Source organism: Natrix helvetica (genome assembly GCF_964273705.1).
Source record: "Natrix helvetica genome assembly, chromosome: 3".
In the NCBI taxonomy this organism is placed as follows: Eukaryota; Metazoa; Chordata; class Lepidosauria; order Squamata; family Natricidae; genus Natrix; species Natrix helvetica.
Window position 1 is genome coordinate 146801238 of NC_138549.1, and position 21129 is coordinate 146822366.

The 21129-nt window shown below is 37.7% G+C and overlaps 1 protein-coding gene across 1 annotated transcript in view; it reads right to left on the bottom strand.

The window, feature by feature from the left end:
* Positions 1–21129, bottom strand: part of PTPRT (protein tyrosine phosphatase receptor type T) — a 703069-nt gene that overhangs the window by 475697 nt on the left and 206243 nt on the right. Inside the window, exon 2 of the mRNA XM_081949356.1 lies at positions 15297–15422. Coding sequence (XP_081805482.1) covers positions 15297–15422 — 126 coding nt within the window. The remainder of the gene's footprint in view (positions 1–15296; positions 15423–21129) is intronic.

Below are 21129 nucleotides of genomic sequence, written 5' to 3' on the forward strand. Positions count from 1 at the left end.
ATTTGAGTTGCATACAATTTTGCATAATTTAACAAACAAAAGAGACCAGATTCTAATATTGTGGGTAAGGGCAGAACTTTTACAATAGTAAAGGTTTTGTCTATTGGAAACAACTTAGAAATTATTCTTGAAGGAAGACATATTCTTAAAAATCTGATGTTAATCAATGACCTAGACAAATTCCTGCCTTCCCAAGGAGTTTTCTGCCATCTCTAACAGCTGAAAAGATCTGCAGAATGACAGGATGCTATAATATATAAGAGCTGGGAATATATAAGAGCTGGGGTGGCATGGTGGTTAGAGTGCAGTACTGCAGGCTGACTGCAGTAGCTGCAGTTTGGCAGTTCAAATCTCACCAGGCTCATGGTTGACTCAGCCATCCATCCTTCCAAGATGGGTAAAATGAGGACCCAGATTGTTGGGGACAATATTCTGACTCTGCAAATCACTTAAGAGAGGGCTGTAAAAGCACTATGAAGTGGTATATAAGTCTAAGTGCTATTGCTATGCTAACCCTATATAGTGCTTCTAAACATGCAAAATATGATTTTTTTAAAAATGACACAGGATTCTCAAAATACAAGCCCTGGTATATTATTCCCTTTATATCTCCCCTTCTTTGTTAGGATACACCCTTGAGTTTTGATGCAGATACTACCCAGATAATGGTGATAATAGGAAGGTGCTAATATTCACAGCTAGAAGTGTTCACTTCTTGATTGCTTTTGCTGAGGAGGAGGGAGAAAACAGACTCAAAATAGTTCACGTCTACCATTTAACACAGCCAGGGTATAGTGATTTTATGGATCCTAAGGAGAACCATTCATTCTGGGCCATTAAAAGACTCCCTGAAAATCTTGCTTTCATAACATAGTTCTCGCTCCCTCCTTCTATGTTCGTAGGGCGATGGTATCTGCAGGCAATTGATGAACTGTCTCTGAAGCTCTGTGGGTGATGTATGATTTCAGAAGAAAAGTGCTTCTGGCATGCACAGTAGATATGAAATGTCCTTGTTGTTGTTTGGGTCCCCCCCTCACCACAGTAGAGAAATGCAGCATGTGTGGAGAAAGATCTGAATTTCCAGGGAAAAAAGAAATGATTGTTCACTTTCTTCTTCATTAGTAAGTGATGCAATTGTTTCATAGTATTAATTACCAGCTTGTCAGAGACAAATAGTAATGCACTTAGATTTTTTTGTTATTCTTTAATACACAAAGTTAATCATATTTTTCATCCAATATGCTATATAGCAGAGTGATCCTAATATGAGGAGGTCTGCCAGGACTCAGGGCATTTTATGTTCTTTTATCCTCTTGTATTGAATCACTGAAGACTGCAGAGTGAGACAATATTTTGCAATCTTGGCAATTTTAAGATGGGCGATATGGACTTCAGCTTTTGGTTAAAGTCCAAGAATTCTAGGAATTCAAGTCCACACATCTTAACATTGCCATGTTTGATGCAAACTGGAATAGAGGAAGAAAACAGTACACTATTATTCCAAGTTACATCATGACCCTGAACTGACTTATCATATTAGAAGTCACATCATGATTTCTTTTAGTTTGAGAAGTACAGACTGAGCTAAATCTGGGCTGTTTGGTTGTTCTCTGGATATCCCCAATTTCTTTATCTGTTACTGAGAGGTGGTATTCAGCCAGTTCTCTCCAGTTCGGGCGAACCAGTAGCAGCAGCTGCTGGAGGCTCCACTCACCCGCCCTGATGTAATGCACAAGCACTGCACATGCCCTCACATTTGCGAAGTGATAGCGAAGGAAAGTGACTCTCACTGCTGCTGCTACATTATAACTATTTCAGCCCTTCATAGTCCTTATCCACTTACCTGCTTTTGTACTTTTGTAGTGTTTTTCTACATTTTTAACATTTTAGCTGAATTCATTCACTTTCATTGTTTCCAAGAGACTCTTTAGATCTTGAACACATCCAGTGAGTGCATATTGCCATTGCTATTACTGAGCATAAATTCATTTGAAGACTGAAAAATCTTACATCTCAGTACAATACCTGTCCAAACATTTGAATAAACATGGGACTGTGATGGCTGGCTGAAAAGATACTGAAGCAAAACTTCTCTGTATTTTCATTATATTTACTTTCCCAACCTATGTAAGACTTCAACATTGGTTTCACCTCTTGTACAGATAAATATATAGGCTTTGTTGTTCCATTGTAACTATAGTCCAAAGTCCACTGGACCCAACAAACATGCTCCTGTAGATTCCATTTCTGTGCAATGGCTGAAGAAAACTGAAATTGCTTCCAAGATTTGCTACTGAGATGTGAATTAATAGTCACTTCAACAACAATAATAACAAAATATGCTAGAGGTGTTCTGAGCTCTTTAATAGAATTGGTGGCACTTAACATGATGTATTTGTTAGCATTCTCCTTGATTTTGTCTTTTTCAATACAAAAGTGTTATAAAAATGGCATTTTTGTTACATTATTATCATTCAGGCAGAATGTTGTGAGGTAAGATGGGAGCAATAATAAGAAGGAGGAATTTGTGGCATTCTCTCTCTCTCTTTCTCTGTATCTTTCTCTCTCTGTGTGTGTCTCTGTCTCTGTGTCTGTGTCTCTGTCTCTGTGTCTGTGTCTCTGTCTCTCTGTCTCTCTGTCTCTCTGTCTCTCTCTCTCTCTCTCACTCTCTCTCTCTCTCTCTCTCAACAGATGAAAGTTTCCCACCTAAGGCTTACTGTTTACCCAGAACAGTTTTTTTAAAAAATCATCCTCAACATCTTCCAAAATAATATTTCCCTTTCAGGCCAAATGTTCCCTTCTAAATTTGGAAAGTCATGAATTGAATTAAAGAAAATACAACTGTGTCAGGGGTGGTATTGACTTTCCTTCCCTACAGGTTCACAAATGTGAGTGCGCACACAAGGCCTTCCACGCATGCTCTTTTGGCAAAAAAGGCCTAAATGGAATGTTGTAGAGCCAGGGTGAGTGGGATGGACCACCTATGATTTCCACTACCAGTACAGGAGAACCAGTTCGAACCAGTAGAATACCACCTCTGAACTGTGTACATTTCAGTGCCAGGTCCAGGTCTTTGTAAGTCCTTGGGGTCAGATGTTTCAGAAGGCCTCTCCCTGACCAAATCCACTTCCTCATCAGCCCTTATTGATTTATCCTCTCCTTTTCAGGACCCAATTCATATAAGTGTTCAGCGAGTGAAAACAAAACGCGAAACAAACTCTGCCTAAGAGAACTCAAAGAAAAGAAAAAAGTCAGTGACAAAGTTGAAAGCCACAATGGTTGAACCTCTTTCATCAGGAAAATCTAGAGGTTTGTCTTCCAACTGAAAAGTTAATATCTTATTGATATTATATTGGTGTATTTATTGATAAGTCAAATGTAGAGTCTGCTCACCCAAAAGAATTCTGAGCCAGAATTAGAAACAATTCAAAATGATTGCAAGAAGAAAATGATAAGGGGGTTTACAATATCAAACATATTAATGAACATTCCTAGCAACAACAGATATTTCCTAACATCATGCCTGGGGGAAAAGTCAGGTCTTCAAGGCCCATTTAGAGGATGACAGGTTTGTTGTTGTTGTTGTTGTTGTTAGTTGTGAAGTTATGTCCGACCCATCATAACCCCATGGACAGCGTTCCTCCAGGCCTTCCTGTCCTCTACTATCCTCTGGAGGCCATTTAAGCTCACTCCTACTGCTTCGGTGACTCCATCCAGCGACATTATTCTCTGTCGTTCCCTTCTTCTTTTGCCCTCAATCATTTCCAGCATTAGGCTCCTCTCCAATGAGTCCTTCCTTCTCATTAGGTGGCCAAAGTATTTGAATTTCATCTTCAGGATCTGGGCTTCTAAAGAGCTGTCAGGGTTGATTTGCATTACAAGTTTGGGGAAACTGAAATCTTCATGGGGATACAATTTCAGGGGATAAAGAGAGCTTGACATTTGATGGGATCCAGCATCCCACAATAGAGAAGGGATGCTGGATCCCATCAAATGTCCTTGGAGCATTCTTTCTGTGTCCAATATTACTGGATGGGCAGAAACTATGGCAGAAATGTCCCTCAGATAACCAGACCTTAAACTTGACATGCAATATTTCCATAAAGCAAGAAAGACAAGTAGTTAATGTAAACCTTAGAAAATTTTAAAAAAATATATGAATTTATTTATGGGTAAATGTGTAATTATTATGGTGACAGAATAAGTGAGTGGTTTGGTAACATGAATGTGCAAATACTTTAGTATGCAGACAGTGCTATGTTGACAACTGAGAACCCAAATGATTTTCAGTGAATGTAAGATAGTATGGTACACTGTGTGGAGTACGGCTTTGCAAATTAATATATCAAAGATCAAGTTAGTTATATTGGTCATAGAACTTTGAGTGAAAAATTACAAGCATTAACTAAATGATAGGAATTATAGCAAATAGATAAAATGTTTTTAGAACACTTACTAAATATGAGGAAATATGTTAAAATGTGTGCAAGAGCTGAACCAAGTGGGTAGGATGGATCTTACAATGATTAAATATCCCTTGCCAAAAAAAAAGATAGAAGAATGTATTTTTGCCCAATTATTATACAGAAGGAAAAATGGTCATGACAGGAAAACCCTAAAGTAAGTAGAGTCAGGAGCAAATAGTGACTTTAGACTATGTACAAATGTGAGTGACCTTTATAGAATAAATACAATGAATCAGTTTGGTCTTATAGAGAGAATGAATGAGGCTCAAATACAAAAACACATAATTGAAGGAGATGACTTATTGTATTTGAAAGCAGGGCTTAAAATTAGTATAATAAATGCAATGAAAAATAGGCAATGATAGAGCAGTGATATTTATATTTATTTATTACTTATTGATAACCTGACTTTATTATTTTTACAAATAACTCTGGGCACTGAACATATTCAACGCTTTGTTTTTTCTCCTTTATTCTCCACAGCAGCAGCAACCCTGTGAGGTGAATTGGGCCGAGAGAGATTGAGAGTGGCTTTCATGGCTAAGATGAGACTGTAACTCAGTCTCCCATTTTCTAACCTGATGTCATAACCGCTAGACCAAACTGGCATGACTCAATCAAGAAAAAAGCAAGCAAGGAATTTGTTTGACTTCCCAAGAACTAGGTGACTTTTTGGAGGGTGGGGGGTGGGGAGGGTATTAATAGAGAATTCATTGAAAGCGAAGGTAAGTGTGGCAAGAAAATCAATATTTGTTTCTTAATCCTCTAATTAAGCCATTATTTGGTTTCCAATCCTTAGGAATCTATTATAAAAACCATTTGCTTATAATGATCAAAAACAAATTATCCCAACAGTTCTTTGAGATTGACAATGAAACCATTTAATCGTTCTTGGTTCTTTTGTGATTTAATGAATAAAGAAGAAAAGAAAAAATTGAATGTGCTGTATTAAAAGCCCTTCAGGTAACCTGTGATAAAGGAAAACAGAGGGCATTGATATACTTGTATCATTATGTTGAATGCTCAGAGGAATTGAAAAATGCCACAAGGATATAATGGAATGAAATGTTTTGTTCCAAGATTTCTTTTTTAAAAGGTTTATATTAAATATATTTAGAGTTAATTCTGGTCCTGTACAGCATCTGTAATTCATCAAACAAAGAAAGAAACAAAATAAAGCTACATTCTTTAGCATATATAACAATTATTTTTGGAAGACACTTTGGACATACCAAAATCAAAGACTAGTATGCTGGCTGAGGAATTCTGGGAGTTGAAGTTCATGCATCTTAAAGTCAGGGTACTTTTGACATATTAAAACCAAAGATTATTGTGCTGGCTGAAGAATTCTGAGAGTTGAAATTCTCACTTCTTAAAGTTGTTGAGGTCCAGAAACAATGGCCTAACCAAAGAACACTATACTAAAAATAAGAATAAATATCTCATCATAACAATTTAAGAACACACATTGCAATTTGTGTGCAAATAAATAGTGAACAATCCTGATTTTATCATCAATGGTGTAATGTAAGTTGACAGAATTCTATGCTTCTATTCCTCAGAATCATCTTCTAAATAAAAACACATATTAATTTAACTTTTACAGAATTTATCTCTAAAAAGTATTCAGGAAGTGTTTCAATTATTGCCTTTAAGCACTCTTTTGACAATGACTATTTGCAACCCTCAAAGGTGAGGGAATTGCCTTCACTGGAGTTGTTTAAACAGATGTTGGATGACCATCTGTCAACAATAAATAGTAGTGATTCTTATGTTGGGCAAGGATTGGGTTGGAGAATTTCCAAGGTCCCTCTAGTGCTTTGAATTTATAATAGCTGTAAATACTTAAAATGATTTTATGAGAAGAACATTTCAGCAAAAGAAGACATAAGCTTTAGAATGGTCTGGTGTTGACCAGTGATTAATTTTGCTGAAAAATACAGTGTTTCACCAGGTGGACCATATTTTTGATTTCATATTGTGCTATGGAGGAAACTGAAACAGTCATTTATAGATAGTGTGGGTGCTTGTGGTTCAATAGATATTAAATGCTGAATTTTGAACACTGCAACACCTTTCTGACACGTATAATCTTGACAGAAACTCAGACAGAAGTAAGAAAAGAATGTATCCTATTCCTTGTGTTGCTTAATTTTCTAGAGTCCACCTTCTTACCCTTTGATTTTAAAATTTTTCTGCTACTGATATATCCTACTATATGGATACCATGTATGTCTCCTCTCTCTGCTGTCTTTACAAGAGCTTTCCATCATGTAATAAAACAGTTCAACTGCTATGAACCATCAAAAATAAAAACATTTTTTTCCTAACTAAAGTGAAGCGGTCAATCTCAAAGGTGCTTTTTCAAGCTTCAAGAAGCAAACTTCTTGCATGAGAAGTGAAACGTCTTCAAAGAAAAACCAGAAAGTCCAGTTGCCACTTGTAAAAGTACCTTTGGGACAGCCATGACCCGGATGTCTGAGAATCTCCATAGACATTGAAGAGGTCAATCTTTCCAATCATCTGTCTTTATAACTAAAATAAACTTGCCTTTCATGATGGCTTTACAAGTCAAAGTAAATGCATCACTGAGCCAAACTTTGTGGATGGATTGTGAATCTGTCTACCTGATAAGATATAATAGTATTATGCTATTGGGAGAAGCATTATAGAGATACACCATTCTCCAAGGCATCTCCATCAAATGATCTGAGAAGCTATAACTGTTAAATATCTGTCTAGATATAATTCTTTCCAGCCACAATTTTATTTTAATAGTTATGGATGTTCAACATCTGCCCATCCTAGAACTTCACTGGAGGCCAATTATTGCTATTATTATTGAATACACAGAATGAATAACAAGAGGCAAAGCTGTACCTTGGAAAGTAGCATGACATTCAGTACTTCAGCATAGCCTGTTTCTTTGCTTTTAATTTTGCATGGGCGAAAAGTTAAAAATACAAGGATGGATCTGATCTCAATTTGTTTCAAATGTTGTGCGTTAAATAAGTACACTTTATTAACATTTAGTGGACTATTATTCACAGTTAAGTAAATACATTATTCCTCTGAAGCTAAGAAAAAAATGGTTTTTTTTTTTTCAGCATTGCATTTAATACTAGAACTTTAGTTGTCAAGGTGCTCTTTCAACCTTCTTTCAGGAATGAGGATCCTCTTATCAGCAAGAATTCATTCCACTACAAAGGTCTAGCAATTGATCCTCCATCCAAGTGGCTAAGTCATTCCGATGTTCCCCCAGCCATGCAGCAGCTGCTTATAGATAAGTGAATCCCACAAGCCGCCCAGCAGAATATCTAAAAAGACACACACAAGCCATGTCGTATTGGCTAGCAGGCAGGCAGATACATTTCTAAATTGACAATTAAAGGAAAGAAGAAAAAAGATTCTTGGCACATACAGAATTTCTAAGGATTAACCATAAGAATCACACTGAAGACAAGAAGAGTTTATTTGTGCTGGAAGACAAAATAGCAGGCATTCTGATTTACAGAGTTGAAACACAATGGGGAACTTTTCACGGCTGAGGGCCACACTTAATTTTTTTTTTTGAAGGGAAGCCAAGTCTGTGATGGATAAGGTGATGATGGAAAGTAAATGTTGGATGTTTCATGTCACATTTAATGGCAGGAACAGAATTTTCATATTTTTAGGGTTGAGGATTTTTCCATTCAGTTTTCATTTATCAAACTGTAATAAACCTATTTTAGCATTTATGATATATTAGCCGATAACCCAGCGTTCCCCAGGTATTTATTTATAGGGGGGAAATGTCCAAACCAAACATAATTTCTAATGTTGAATTTCTAATGTCCCTCACCCTTACCAGAGGGAGCCCCCTTGTGAAGTACTGTGAAGCCGTTACTATGGCAACTCCACTATGCTATACAGTAGAAGTCATTTTACAGCAGTACAGCAGAAGCCATTTTAAAGCACAACAGGGTGTATCTTAAGAGAACACACACCCCAGGGGATTTAGGGGTGTCTTACCTCCACAGTAAGTCATCTGTGTACCAAGTTTGATTTCTAGCTGAGGGAGCCAGCATTGTCCAAAGATGTTCCATGCATATGACCATGGAAGTAGTGGAGGCTCATGGAACATTGTTACTTTCCCACAAAAGTTGTACTTGTTTATCTATTTGCATTGATATGCTTTCAAACTGCTAGTTTGGTGGGAGATGGGGCAACAATGGGAGCTCACCTTGTCATGCAGTAGTTGAGCCTCCTCTTGGGAACATTCTTCCTACAGAGGTTTGAAGGGCATCAACCATTTTGTTTTTTGGGAAAAAACTTGAAGACTAGTTATGTGTCTGGATTAAGGTCTTGAACATGTGAAGGGTCTTGTTTCCTGGTAATATCTATGAATTATAGTAATTCTTGGCTACCATATGTATTTAATTTTTTTGTATTGTGTTTATAATTCTTTAATTGATTGTATGATTGTTTTCCATCCAGAGTCATTTGCTTGAGATGGGCAGTCATACAAAGTAAATAAATAAATACATTCGCCAAAAGTCAGCACTGGTATCAGCAAGACTCTTGGACAACGAAAAACAAACATAGGTACTATACCTACCCTAACCTTAACCTTACATCTTTGCAAATGTGCATTCAAATATATTAATTCTAATTCTCATTGGACTAGTCTCATGATGGTGAACTTTTGGCACGCGTGCCACAGGTGGCAAGCGGAGCCATTTGTTAGGGCATGCGGAGAGTTGCCCTGGCACCTCCACCGTGCATGCATGCACTGGCCAGCTGACTTCGGCCTTCCTTTGAGGCCATTTTTCACCCTCCAGAGGCTTCCTTGAACCCTCCAGAGTGCGAAAAACCGGCAAACCAATAGTTCAGAATCAGACTTCCGATTTGGCCCTAGGTCTTTTTTTGCCCTCCAGAGCCTTCAGGAGGCTTCTCTAAAGGCTCCAGAGGGCCAAAAACAGCCCTATGAGCTTCAAGGAAGCCTCTGGAGTGTGAAAAATGGACTCAAAAGAAGGCTGAAGTTAGCTGGCCAGCGCGTGCATGCGCACTGGATCTGAAAGGGCAATGCCTTGTGTGCCCTAACAAATGGCTCTGCATGCCATCGGAGGCTTCCCTAAAGGCTCCAGAGGGGGAAAAAACGGCCCTATGGACAAACCCCCATCGCTGGCCATAGGGGGTAAATAACTGCCCCCCGTGGAATGGGCGCGCAATTTGGGCGTCCTCCTTGATGCCCGGCTGTCGATGGATGACCATGTGGCAGCCCTGGCAAGGGGGGCATTCCACCAGTTTCGCCTGGTGTGCCAATTGCACCCCCTATTGGATCGGGACACCTTACGCACAGTCACTCATGCGCTGGTGACGTCTTGCCTGGACTACTGCAACACTCTCTACATGGGGCTCCCCTTGAGATGCACCCGAAGACTACAGCTAGTTCAGAATGCGGCCGCGCGGGCTATCATGGGGAGGACAAGATACTCCCATATAACACCACTCTTGCGCGAGCTGCACTGGCTGCCTGTGGTTTTTCGGGTGCGTTTCAAGGTGTTGGTTACTATCTTCAAAGCGCTCCATGGCACAGGACCTAGTTACCTGCGGGATCACATCTCACCTCACACATCCCTGCGACCAATCCGCTCCCACAGGGAGGGACTCCTCCGGGTGCCGTCCACCAAGCAGTGTCAACGGGCGGCGCCCAGGAGTAGAGCCTTCTCTGTGATGGGCCCAACCCTCTGGAATGACCTCCCCCCCGATATTAGAACTCCGCTCCTTCCGACAGAAGCTCAAGACCCACCTGTTCCAATTAGCTGGCTTAACTGATTTATAGTCCCACTTTTAACCTCCTGGCAAACATCTTATTGGGTAGTTTTTAAGGGTAATTTTAATGTTTATTTGTATTTTAATTTAAATATTGTACAGTGCATATCCTACCTCCTCCGTTTACCTATTTATATATTTTAAGTATATCTATATTCTGTATTCATACTGTTTTAACATGACTGTACACCGCCCCGAGTCCTGTTTAGGAAAGGGTGCGGTTTATAAATTAAAGATTATTATTATTATTATTATTATTATTATTATTATTATTATTATTATTATTATTATTAAACTAGAAGTCACCATTCCTGAACTTCCGGGTCCCCATAGGGCCATTTTTTGCAGAGAGTGGGTCAGGGGAGACTGTTTTTGCCCTCCCCAGACTCCTAGAAAGCCTCTGAAGCCTGGGGAGGGCGAAAAAAGCATGCATGCGCGCAGTGGGAGGGCGCACACATGCACACTGAGGTCATACACACATATACACTGGGATCGTGTGCATAGCATTATGAGTGTGGCATGCCCACACACGACCCCTCTGCGCTCCCCCCGCTTTTGGCACGGGACCCAAAAAAGTTTAGCCATCACTGGACTAGTCAATAAACATTATGCTGTTTGCACTACAGTTGACCCCTGTTTGCATTTTATGCAGACATATGCAAAATGCTTGGATATACAAATGTATGTATGTTGGAATTTATTTTCCTGATACCATGAACAATCAATACCTTGCCATTTGATTTTCATGAAAAGTATCTTTGATTCTGACACACTTGAAAATATTTTCCATTATGTTACATTCTGGAAAATGCTCATCTGATTTGGTTAGTACTGAGGAGATCTCTTAATTTGCCATCTCACAAAGAACTATAGCTGTTGAGTGTGGGGTATGGCAAAGAGATGATTTTATGTACATGAAAAGACACTTACTCTTCTGATTATAAGACATGCAGTGAGGATATAAGCCTGTTATCTACCTTGGAAAAATCATTGTTCTAATAATGAGAAAATAAAGCAATTTGTTTGTACATTTAATAAAGATTGAGTACATTTTATATAGCTATTGATAGTTACTATATGCATGTTTTTTTTTTCTATTCATCAATATTATTTTCTTTCTTTTTTCACACTTAGTGTGTTTTATTCACCAAAATATCTATTTTTTCCCTGACTATATAGCTTTTTTTTTTCCTGGTGGTGCTATAGTTTGCCTTTCATTGTGAAAAAATAATTAAACAATACTGTTGATGTTTCTAAAGTAAGTTTCTTCTTTTCCAAGGTTATTAGTTCCCTAATAATAAATTTTGTTTTGGGAATTTAGAAATGACAATATTGTTTTCTAGAAACTATACAGATAATTACATTCATCATTAATCTTGTTTTATTCTGTCAGGTTTGCATAATGCAGCTGCAATCATAACCAAAACACTTCAGTTATTGTACAAATATTTGATCTAAACTTTATAATATCCTAAATGATTAAAGTCAAATAATAAAATGTTTTTGTACAATATATATATTGTATAATATATATATATATATATTATTTTGTACTGATAAATAAATATATTATTTATTTATCAGTACAATTACAACATATATATATATATATATATATATATATATATATATATATATATATATATATATATATATATATATATATATATATATATATATATATATATATATATATATATGATAGATAGATAGATAGATAGATAGATAGATAGATAGATAGATAGATAGATAGATAGATACACATCAATATAAAAGCAGTTTACATCTACCATTTAAGCAATTAAACAAAGAAAACAAAGAAAATAAGCAAACAAAATAGGAATTGGCTGCTCCAGAAAATTAAAATCTTGGCATGGGAACAATTGCTAAGAGTCACTCATTCTGGTAACATCAAAAAAGCAGTTGTAAAAGAGATAAACCCAAAGTTCAGGAAAGGCTCTGTACACTTAAAAGCAAGAGAAGAAATGCTAAAGTGAAACTAAAGAAAAGGCAATGGCTAATCACTCCTACAAAAATAATACAGTATGCACATCACTGAAATATTTTGACAAATTATACGATACACCACTACAACCACCTCAGTCAAAAGGCACATGTGTATATTAAAGAAGAATATCTAACTTTCATAAGCACTTCTGGAGACGAGGGTGAAGGCTCATTCTATGAGTTTGTGGGTTGGTTTCCAAATGTTTTGTTAGCAGTCTAGGTACCTGCTGAAGATGTTACCTAGCTTGATAATGAAACATTCAGGAATGAACCTTCACCCTCATCTTATACGTGAGCTATACACATTCACCACTATTTCACTTCTGGAGATGTTGACATAGTGAGACCAAAGAAAGGTTTGATCCCCAATGGTACCAGCAGCAATTCTTTATTTTTGTTGTGGTTCGTCGACTGCCAGTGGAGATGGTAGTCAAGTCACATGCATCAGAGGAGATGGAGGGGGTGCCTGTGTTACCATCTGAGTCAGCTGAAGGCTCTGAGGAGCAGGAGGTCTCAGAGACAGATGCAGAGCAGGGCCCATCTACTCATGCTCAGGCAGAGAGACAGGTTTTTCGGGGCCAGAGCTGAGCAAGGGGGAGCAATAGCTGGGCCCTGTCCCAGATACACGTATGTGCAGAGAAGTGCAGAGAGGAGAGCAACGCAGGACTGAGGGCCAGCTATCCAGGAAAAGAAGGAGATGTTAACAAGCCCCTCCCTCACTGGGATATAAGGCATGGAGGCATGGTTGTTGGAGACATCTGTTCATGCTCCAGAAGAATTCTCTCTGGTGGATTCCTTGCCAGGATTTCCTTGCCACTAACCAGGTTGGTCAAGACTCTTTGTGTTGAGATTGCAGTGCTAATTGAGGCTCCCTGCAGGGAACTCAGAGACTGTTATGGCTTGTGAATCACCTATGGATGTGTGACCTGGAGCTTTGTCTGAGGTGGCACAATAGTTAGAGTGGAGTACTGCAGGCTACTTCAACTGACTGCTAGCTGCAGTTCAGCAGTTCAAATCTCACCCACTCAAGGTTGACTCAGCTTTCCATCCTTCCCAGGTGGGTAAAATGAGGACTCAGATTGTTGGGGGGCAATATGCTGACTCCCTAAACTGCTTAGAGAGGGCTGTAAAAGCACTATGAAACCAGTATATAAGTCTAAGTGCTATTGCTATGCTATTTGTCAGTGAATGCCATGAATTCCTAAATAAAAAGGGGTTTCTCCTCACTCAATAGGTTGTTGAGTGGGGCTCATGAAGGCAGCTCAGAACAATTTTATGAGGATGCATTCAGTTAAAACCTGGAATGTAAGCAGCATGGATCAAGGAAAGTTTTAAATTATTAAATGCAAAGAAAGCATATCAAGTGGGATGTTTTTGGAAAAAGTAGATTGGTTACTTTAATTCTGATAATTACTTCATATATTTGGGTATGAGGCTATATGATAGAATGGAAAGTCAACAATACCCCCCAAAAGCTTTGCTAAATATGTTTTCAGCTATAATGCAATAAATGACAATATCATATTGTTAAGAATTAGTAGATATTCTTCTACTTAAAGGTAATCATGAATGATAGCTAATGGAGGCAATGAAAGTAAAATACGTTTGCAGGCTACACTGGAATCATTTACAAATATAATGATAGGATAATATTTGAAATAATGTTATTCCAGAATCAACTCCACTAGAAAGTGAGGTTTGATGGGCAATGGGCAAGCATTAGAATATGGATTCAGCAGAAAGACAAGGTCAAAGAAATTATAGGACAATTTCTGGAAGAGCTCTGGCTTACTGGTAATGAAAAGTGAAGATGACAAACACTAAAATTAATCCCAGATATTATAAATCTAATAAATCCAAACTGTGGTCATGGTGACTGCAACAGTTATCCAAAATGTTGGTACACCCCTATTTTTAGAAATAGACCATTCCAGTTACATTCCAGTAGCTTTTGTTTTCCCACCAGTAAGAATGTATGAAGTATCACGCTTGTGTCAGTTATTTGGTGTTTTCTGTAGTGGTGCTTGAATTTGAGTTTTGGTCATTTTGACCGCAGATCTTTGTTAACATTTTTTTTTAATGTTAGGGCAAATTTTTCCACCAAAAAGAGTGTGATTTGGTGACCCAAACTTACAAAGAAATTGTTCTAAAATGGTATGGAGAAGCAGAAGGTGATCTGAGTGAAGTGGAATCAGATAGTTATGGAAATTTTGTAATCAATGATGAGGAACCCACTGCCAGCAGAGATTCTGACATCAGCAATGATAAAGCTCTCAATGAAATTGATGACCAGGTACAATCTATGTTGTGCAATAATGTATATGGCAAGAACAAATTCAAATGGTCTTCTGCACTTTTGGAAGCAATAGATCCAGAACAGAGAGTCACAATGTTGTTGTGCAATTACCTGGACTACAGCCAGCAGCTAGAAATCTCGGAAATTCACCTACTCTTCTAGAGATTTGGAAATTATTATTTTTGAAAGAAATTATTAGCACCATCATTCAGTGAACCAATGTAAAAATTAGAGAAGAAAGATTGAAGTTCAAGGATGAAGAAACAAAAATGGAGGACCTGTATGATGTGGATTTATAGAGATCAATATCTTTTTTTTTCTTTACGGCTTTATACATCAATTTTTAGATCCAACCATGAAAACATTGAATGTCTTTTTGGTACAGAGGTCATTATGTTTGTAATAGCATAGCTAAAATAGAACGTCGATGGCTAAGGGTTAAAACAATTAAATCCTGGTTAAAGCAAACGAAAAAAGGGGGGCAACTATTCAATTTGACTTCACAAAAGCTTATCTTCAAGAAAAAAAAACCCTGAACAAAGAATAATAACATATCTCTAAAAAGAAAAGGGTCAATTCTTGGGTACATTATCATTAAATTCTTATCAAGCTTATCTCACTAACTTATCAAGCTTATCTCATTTTATGACATTAGAATTTCAAAAATATTTAAAAGCTAAAGCTTCCCCCCCCCCCACTGGTTCTGTACTTACCAGTTGGGACAGCTGGATCCATTGTTGGTTTCTCCCAGGTATTAATCTGCTCCCAAGTAAATCCATTGGTCCCTAGTGCCACACTATAACCACAGTTACTGTAATGTTCATCAAACGAACAACCACCTAAGGAGAAAAGAAATGAATAAACACTTCTGTCATAATTACTTCTATATCATCATGCTCCTCCATTTAAATCACTGCCTGCTATAAAAACCCTGCAAGGTAAAAATGAAATGAATTTCTACTGTATTAAATTCATGCAGTTGCCTTAAGAGAATGTAGCAAAGATTTCTAGATTTTTAATGTATATTTAGAACATACAGAATTGCCTTTTTTAAAATTAATATTTTTGTTCCTTAGATTACTTTTTCAGCCACAGTGTTAAATCTTTACAGTCCAAAGAGTGATGGCATATGCCAAGCATTAACCTGAAGATTTGTGTTCATGTCTCAGTTAACTGTCCTCGAGGCATTGTGCAGTAAAACCTAATGTTCACAAAAGATCCTGCATAGTGGAAAGAGACAGCTTCATCTTTGGATAAGCAGCACATTAAAGTTTGACATGCTTCCACCACTTTCATTTTAGTTTGTAAATGTAAAGAATGTTAACCATTACGAATGTTCCAGATGTATATTTCTGTGGTAAATTCTCATTCCTTTGCTGGCTTCTGCATCTAGTTGGCCATTACTAGATATAAGACCAGATAGTATTTTTTTATCCAATCCTATTTTGCACAGTGACCAAGCAATCTCATGGAGTAAACCTGTAAGATCTGAATGCAGTTGTGTTCCTCCATAATTAATTATCATAGCAGCAGAAGGCAAGCCATCGTTGGCTGTAGAGGCTGAAGGCCTCTGATAGCACATTTTGAGACTAATAATTTTTATCAGAAGACCTATTTGGGGTTGTTGGGAGCCAGGCAGCTAAATTGAGTAGAGAAATAAATAAGCAAGTTTGCATCATAAGCAACAGGCAACTTCCTAAGATGCATGGAATACCAACTGATGAGGGATTTGCATTGGGATGAAAAAAGGGGAAGGAGGGGTTATGTAGATGCAGGTGTGTATGAAACAGATTAGTTTATCAATACTTATGTGTAAGAAAACCTTCCCCCCTCCCCTAAGATGTTTTGAGACAGCCTGAAACTTCGAGATAAATGTTCAGTTCAGTAAACTTTCATTCACTGGTATGGTTAAAGTCTCATTTTTCAAAAATGAACACTTTGAGATCCACAATTCTTTGCAGGACAAAGTTTGCACAAAATACTTAATGGACATAGGTTTGTCATCAGACCTCAGAATCAGGATAAAGTAATACCAGAGCATTTCAACCTCCCAGGACACTCTATTGCAGATCTCCCTGAACAGTGTAAAAAAAATGCACTGCATTGCCAGAAGATATACTGAGTCCTTCTTTCTTAATAAATAGGGGGAAGGCTTGGATACAACCAATTACTTCTGCAAGCTACCTTAGGGAAATCATTGGAGTCTTTCCCTTTGTTGTATAAGCCTGCCTAATGTGTATAAGAAAAAAAAAACATAACAGAATGCATCCAAGCCACCATCCCAATCCCCCCCCCCAAGAAATGGGTTTAATCATCTGACATGGTAATTATAATATAATTTGCTTCCTCTTCCCAAAAGACACTCAATATGAAACTCTTCACTATGTGTATTTCAGAAAATGCATAGGGCAAATTAGTATTGCTGAAAGAAATGACTGACTTGTTCTGCTATGCTCAATGCCAAGAAACAAGGCTGAATAGAGATGTGATTGGACCTCTTACTCCTTGATGAGAGTCATGTATGATCATACACAATGTAAGTAGCCTAGAGGGGCAGCCCATTGTTATTGGACAACAAAAGTGTGTCAACAGAAGGGCCCTTCAAGGTCTCTCTGTTCAGAATTCACCATCTGCTTTATTTTCTGTAAGAAAATAAAACCATACCCTCATAACTATGATTCTCACTATGATTCCTTGATGCACAATCCATTTCTTTCTCTACCTGGTGGACTAAAACTATTTATGGCTGACATTTCCAGGAATTAAAAAGAAAGAAAAAAAGCACCAAATTGCTCATGGCTACTTTCCTTGAGTATTTTCTGTGGCTTTTGAGGGAACATAATTATGTACTTTTTCACACATCTAGCGAAATTTTGAACACATGAATTAATCAGAAACTCTGCACCAGAAACAGAGGAAGGCACACCTTCCGAAAAGAGATAGGACTGGCAATTAAGTTCCAGCTTTATGTTTATCTTGCATGTGCTAGGTTGAAATATTTTTAACAATGAAAACATTTTAATAAATAAAATAAATGTGCAAATTTAAATTTATGTATTTATTTATTTTTTAAAATTATATAGCTCATACACAAGGACTCATACAACATTAAACATTAAAAATTCACAGTGAAAAATACACAATTTAACTACACACCCACCCACCCACCATAGTGGCAACAAGAGAATTAATCACTTGATCACTTGGAATCCCTTGAATCACTTGGAATTACTGATGAAACTATGCCTTCAGCGCTTTGCAGAAAAGCAACAAGGTAGGGGCCAAACTTATCTCTGAGGGAATGACACTTGAAATGGAGGGGGCCACCACAGAGAAGGCCCTTTTCCTAGGTCCCACCAGATATAGTTACTTGGGACCTACAGCATGCTCTGCTTTCCTGCTCTGATGGGCTGAGTAAATGTAATTGGGGAGAGGCGCTTTGTCAAATAACTCAAGCTCTAAAGTTGATAACCAGGACTTTGTATTCCACCTGGAGCCAAATCAGCAACCACTACAGCTCCCACAAAAGAAGTGATACATGTGCAAATTTGTACTTGCACAAAACCATTTGAGCCGCTGCTTTTGGAACAAACAGAAGCTTCCAGATGATCTTTAAGGGCTGACCCATGTAGAGTGCATTACAATAGTCCAAGCGGAGGGTACAAAAATGTGTTAATGACATATCTAAATAAAGGGTGTTTGTTGTTTATGTTTTACTTCCCAATGTCTAATTTTCTGCTATTTTTCTGACAACTCAACATCTCATTAGTGAACACTAAACTGTATTTCTGAAGCTGTAGTCAAGTAATATAAATACTCCCAAACCTACAGATCACAGTAACATAAAAAATATTTTAAAAGAGAAGCCTTTGCTGAAAGTGGGAAGAAAAACAAATCGTAAATACTATATAATGCAGGTACATTTGTCCCTACTTGTTTTCCATGTGTAAAAACATAAATATAAATGATATTGGATGCAAATCCCTATTTGATAAGAATATTCTTATTTCTAGCAATCAACTTCTGGATGAAGCATTCAAACAAATGCCTAATTATTAAAGGTAAAGGTTTCCCTGTTCAGTTGTGTCTGACTCTAAGATGTGGTGACCATCTCTGTTTCTTGGCCAACTGAGCCAGTGTTGTCCAAAGACATTTTCCATGGCTATGTGGCCAACATAGCTGTACACCAAAGGCACATGCTGTTACCTTCGCACCAAAGTGATAACTATTAATCTACTCACATTTGAATGCTTTCATACTGCTATGTAGGGAGGAGCTGGGTCAAGGAAAGAGAGATCACCCTGTTGCACTGTCCTTTGATCTTGAACCCGGGCTATCAGCTTTCCAGCTGACAAGCTCAGTGTCTTTAGCTTCTGAGCCATCGTGCCCTGCCTAACTATTAATAGGAAATAAATGCATAATGCAATTGAATGAAATTTTATCAAATCAGTAGTAGTTACGACAGAGCAATCAACAAAGCTGATGTATATAAAAAGAACCAACTCTAACTCTACTCCAACTCTATTATTGTATTGTATTGTAAGATGCCATCAGAAGATTGAAATTAGCAGATTGTTATCACAATGGTCAAGATAGTCAAATCCCAAGATGAAAATGATCTCTAAACAATGGCTCCAATTTTCATTCTGGAAGTTATCATATCACCATATATTCTCTATAAATTCCCAGAGCCATTGCTCAATTGCTTGAGATCTACTATGATAGTAATAATATTATTTCTTGTTTGGATTCCAAGTACTCACTGCAACCAATGTCTCTTGCTAAATTCCCAAGAGTAGATTGTTTTAACAATGTGATTAAATGTATCTATATCAGATCAGAATTTAATTCCTTGTCAATATCGTAACACGAGCCAAGAAAATAAACAAGAATACAATAGCATAATCTTTTCATGAAGCAGATAACTGATCAGGATACGAAGAACAGTTTAATAAAAGAACACTTTTTAACATTAGCTAATGAGGAATAACATTAGTACATTATCTCAATTATAGGCAAACAATGTATTAATGATTTTAAAAACATTTAAAAAAGATCTCTACCATAAATCTATATACATACACAACACAATACAATAGTAGAGTTGGAAGAGACCTTGGAGGTCTTCTAGTCCAACCCTCTGCCTAGGCAGGAAACCCTATACCGTTTCAGACAGATGGCTATCCAACATCTTCTTAAAGACTTCCAGTGTTGGGGCATTCACAACTTCTGGAGGCAAGCTGTTCCACTGATTAATTGTTCTAACTGTCAGGAAGTTTCTCCTCAGTTCTAAGTTGCTTCTCTCCTTGATTAGTTTCCACCCATTGCTTCTTGTTCTACCCTCAGGTGCCTTGGAGAATAGTTTGATTCCCTCTTCTTTGTGGCAACCCCTGAGATATTGGAACAATGCTATCATGTCTCCCCTAGTCCTTCTTTCTCTTAAGCTAGACATACCCAGTTCCTGCAACCGTTCTTCATATGTTTTAGTCTCCAGTCCCCTAATCATCTTTGTTGCTCTTCTCTGCACTCTTTCTAGAGTCTCCACATATTTTTTACATTGTGGCGACCAGAACTGAATGCAGTATTCCAAGTGTGGCCTTACCAAGGCATTATAAAGTGGTATTAACACTTCACGTGATCTTGATTCTATCCCTCTGTTGATGCAGCCTAGAACTGTGTTGTTTTTTTTGGCAGCTGCTGCACACTGCTGGCTCATATTTAAATGGTTGTCTACTAGGACTCCAAGATCCCTTTCACAGTTACTACTATTGAGCAAGGTATCATCTATACTGTACCTGTGCATTCCGTTTTTGTTGCCTAAATGTAGAACCTTACTCTTTTCACCATTGAATTTCATTTTATTAGATAATGTCCAATGTTCAAGTTTGTCAAGATCCTTCTGTATCTTAAGCCTATCTTCTAGAGTGTTGGCTATTCCTGCCAGCTTGGTGTCATCTGCAAATTTGATGAGTTCCCCATTTATTCCCTCATCCAAATCATTGATGAAGATGTTGAAGAGTACTGGGCCTAAAACAGAGCCTTGGGGTACTCCACTGCATACTTCCCTCCATGTAGATGCAGTTCCATTGAGGACTACACATTGAGTGCGGTTGGTCAGCCAGTTACGAATCCATCTGGCGGTGATACTGTCTAACCCACATTCTTCTACTTTATCTAGTAGTAGGTTATGGTCTACCTTATCAAAAGCCTTACTGAAGTCCAAGTAAACTATATCAACGGCATTCCTCTGGTCCACTAATTTTGTCACATTATCAAAGAATGCAATAAGATTAGTCTGGCATGATCTGTTTTTGACAGATCCATGTTAGCTTTTGGCTATTACTTTGTTTGTTTCTAGGTGTTCGCAAATTCGTTGCTTGATTATTTTTCCCAGAATCTTTCCTGGTATTGACGTCAGGCTGATAGGTCTGTAGTTTCCTGGATCTATTTTTTTCCCTTTTTTGATATAGGGTATGCAAGTGTATAGGAAAACTTTCCTTACCCTATAGAAACTGAGAACATTATAAAAAAGGGTCACCTTTCCTT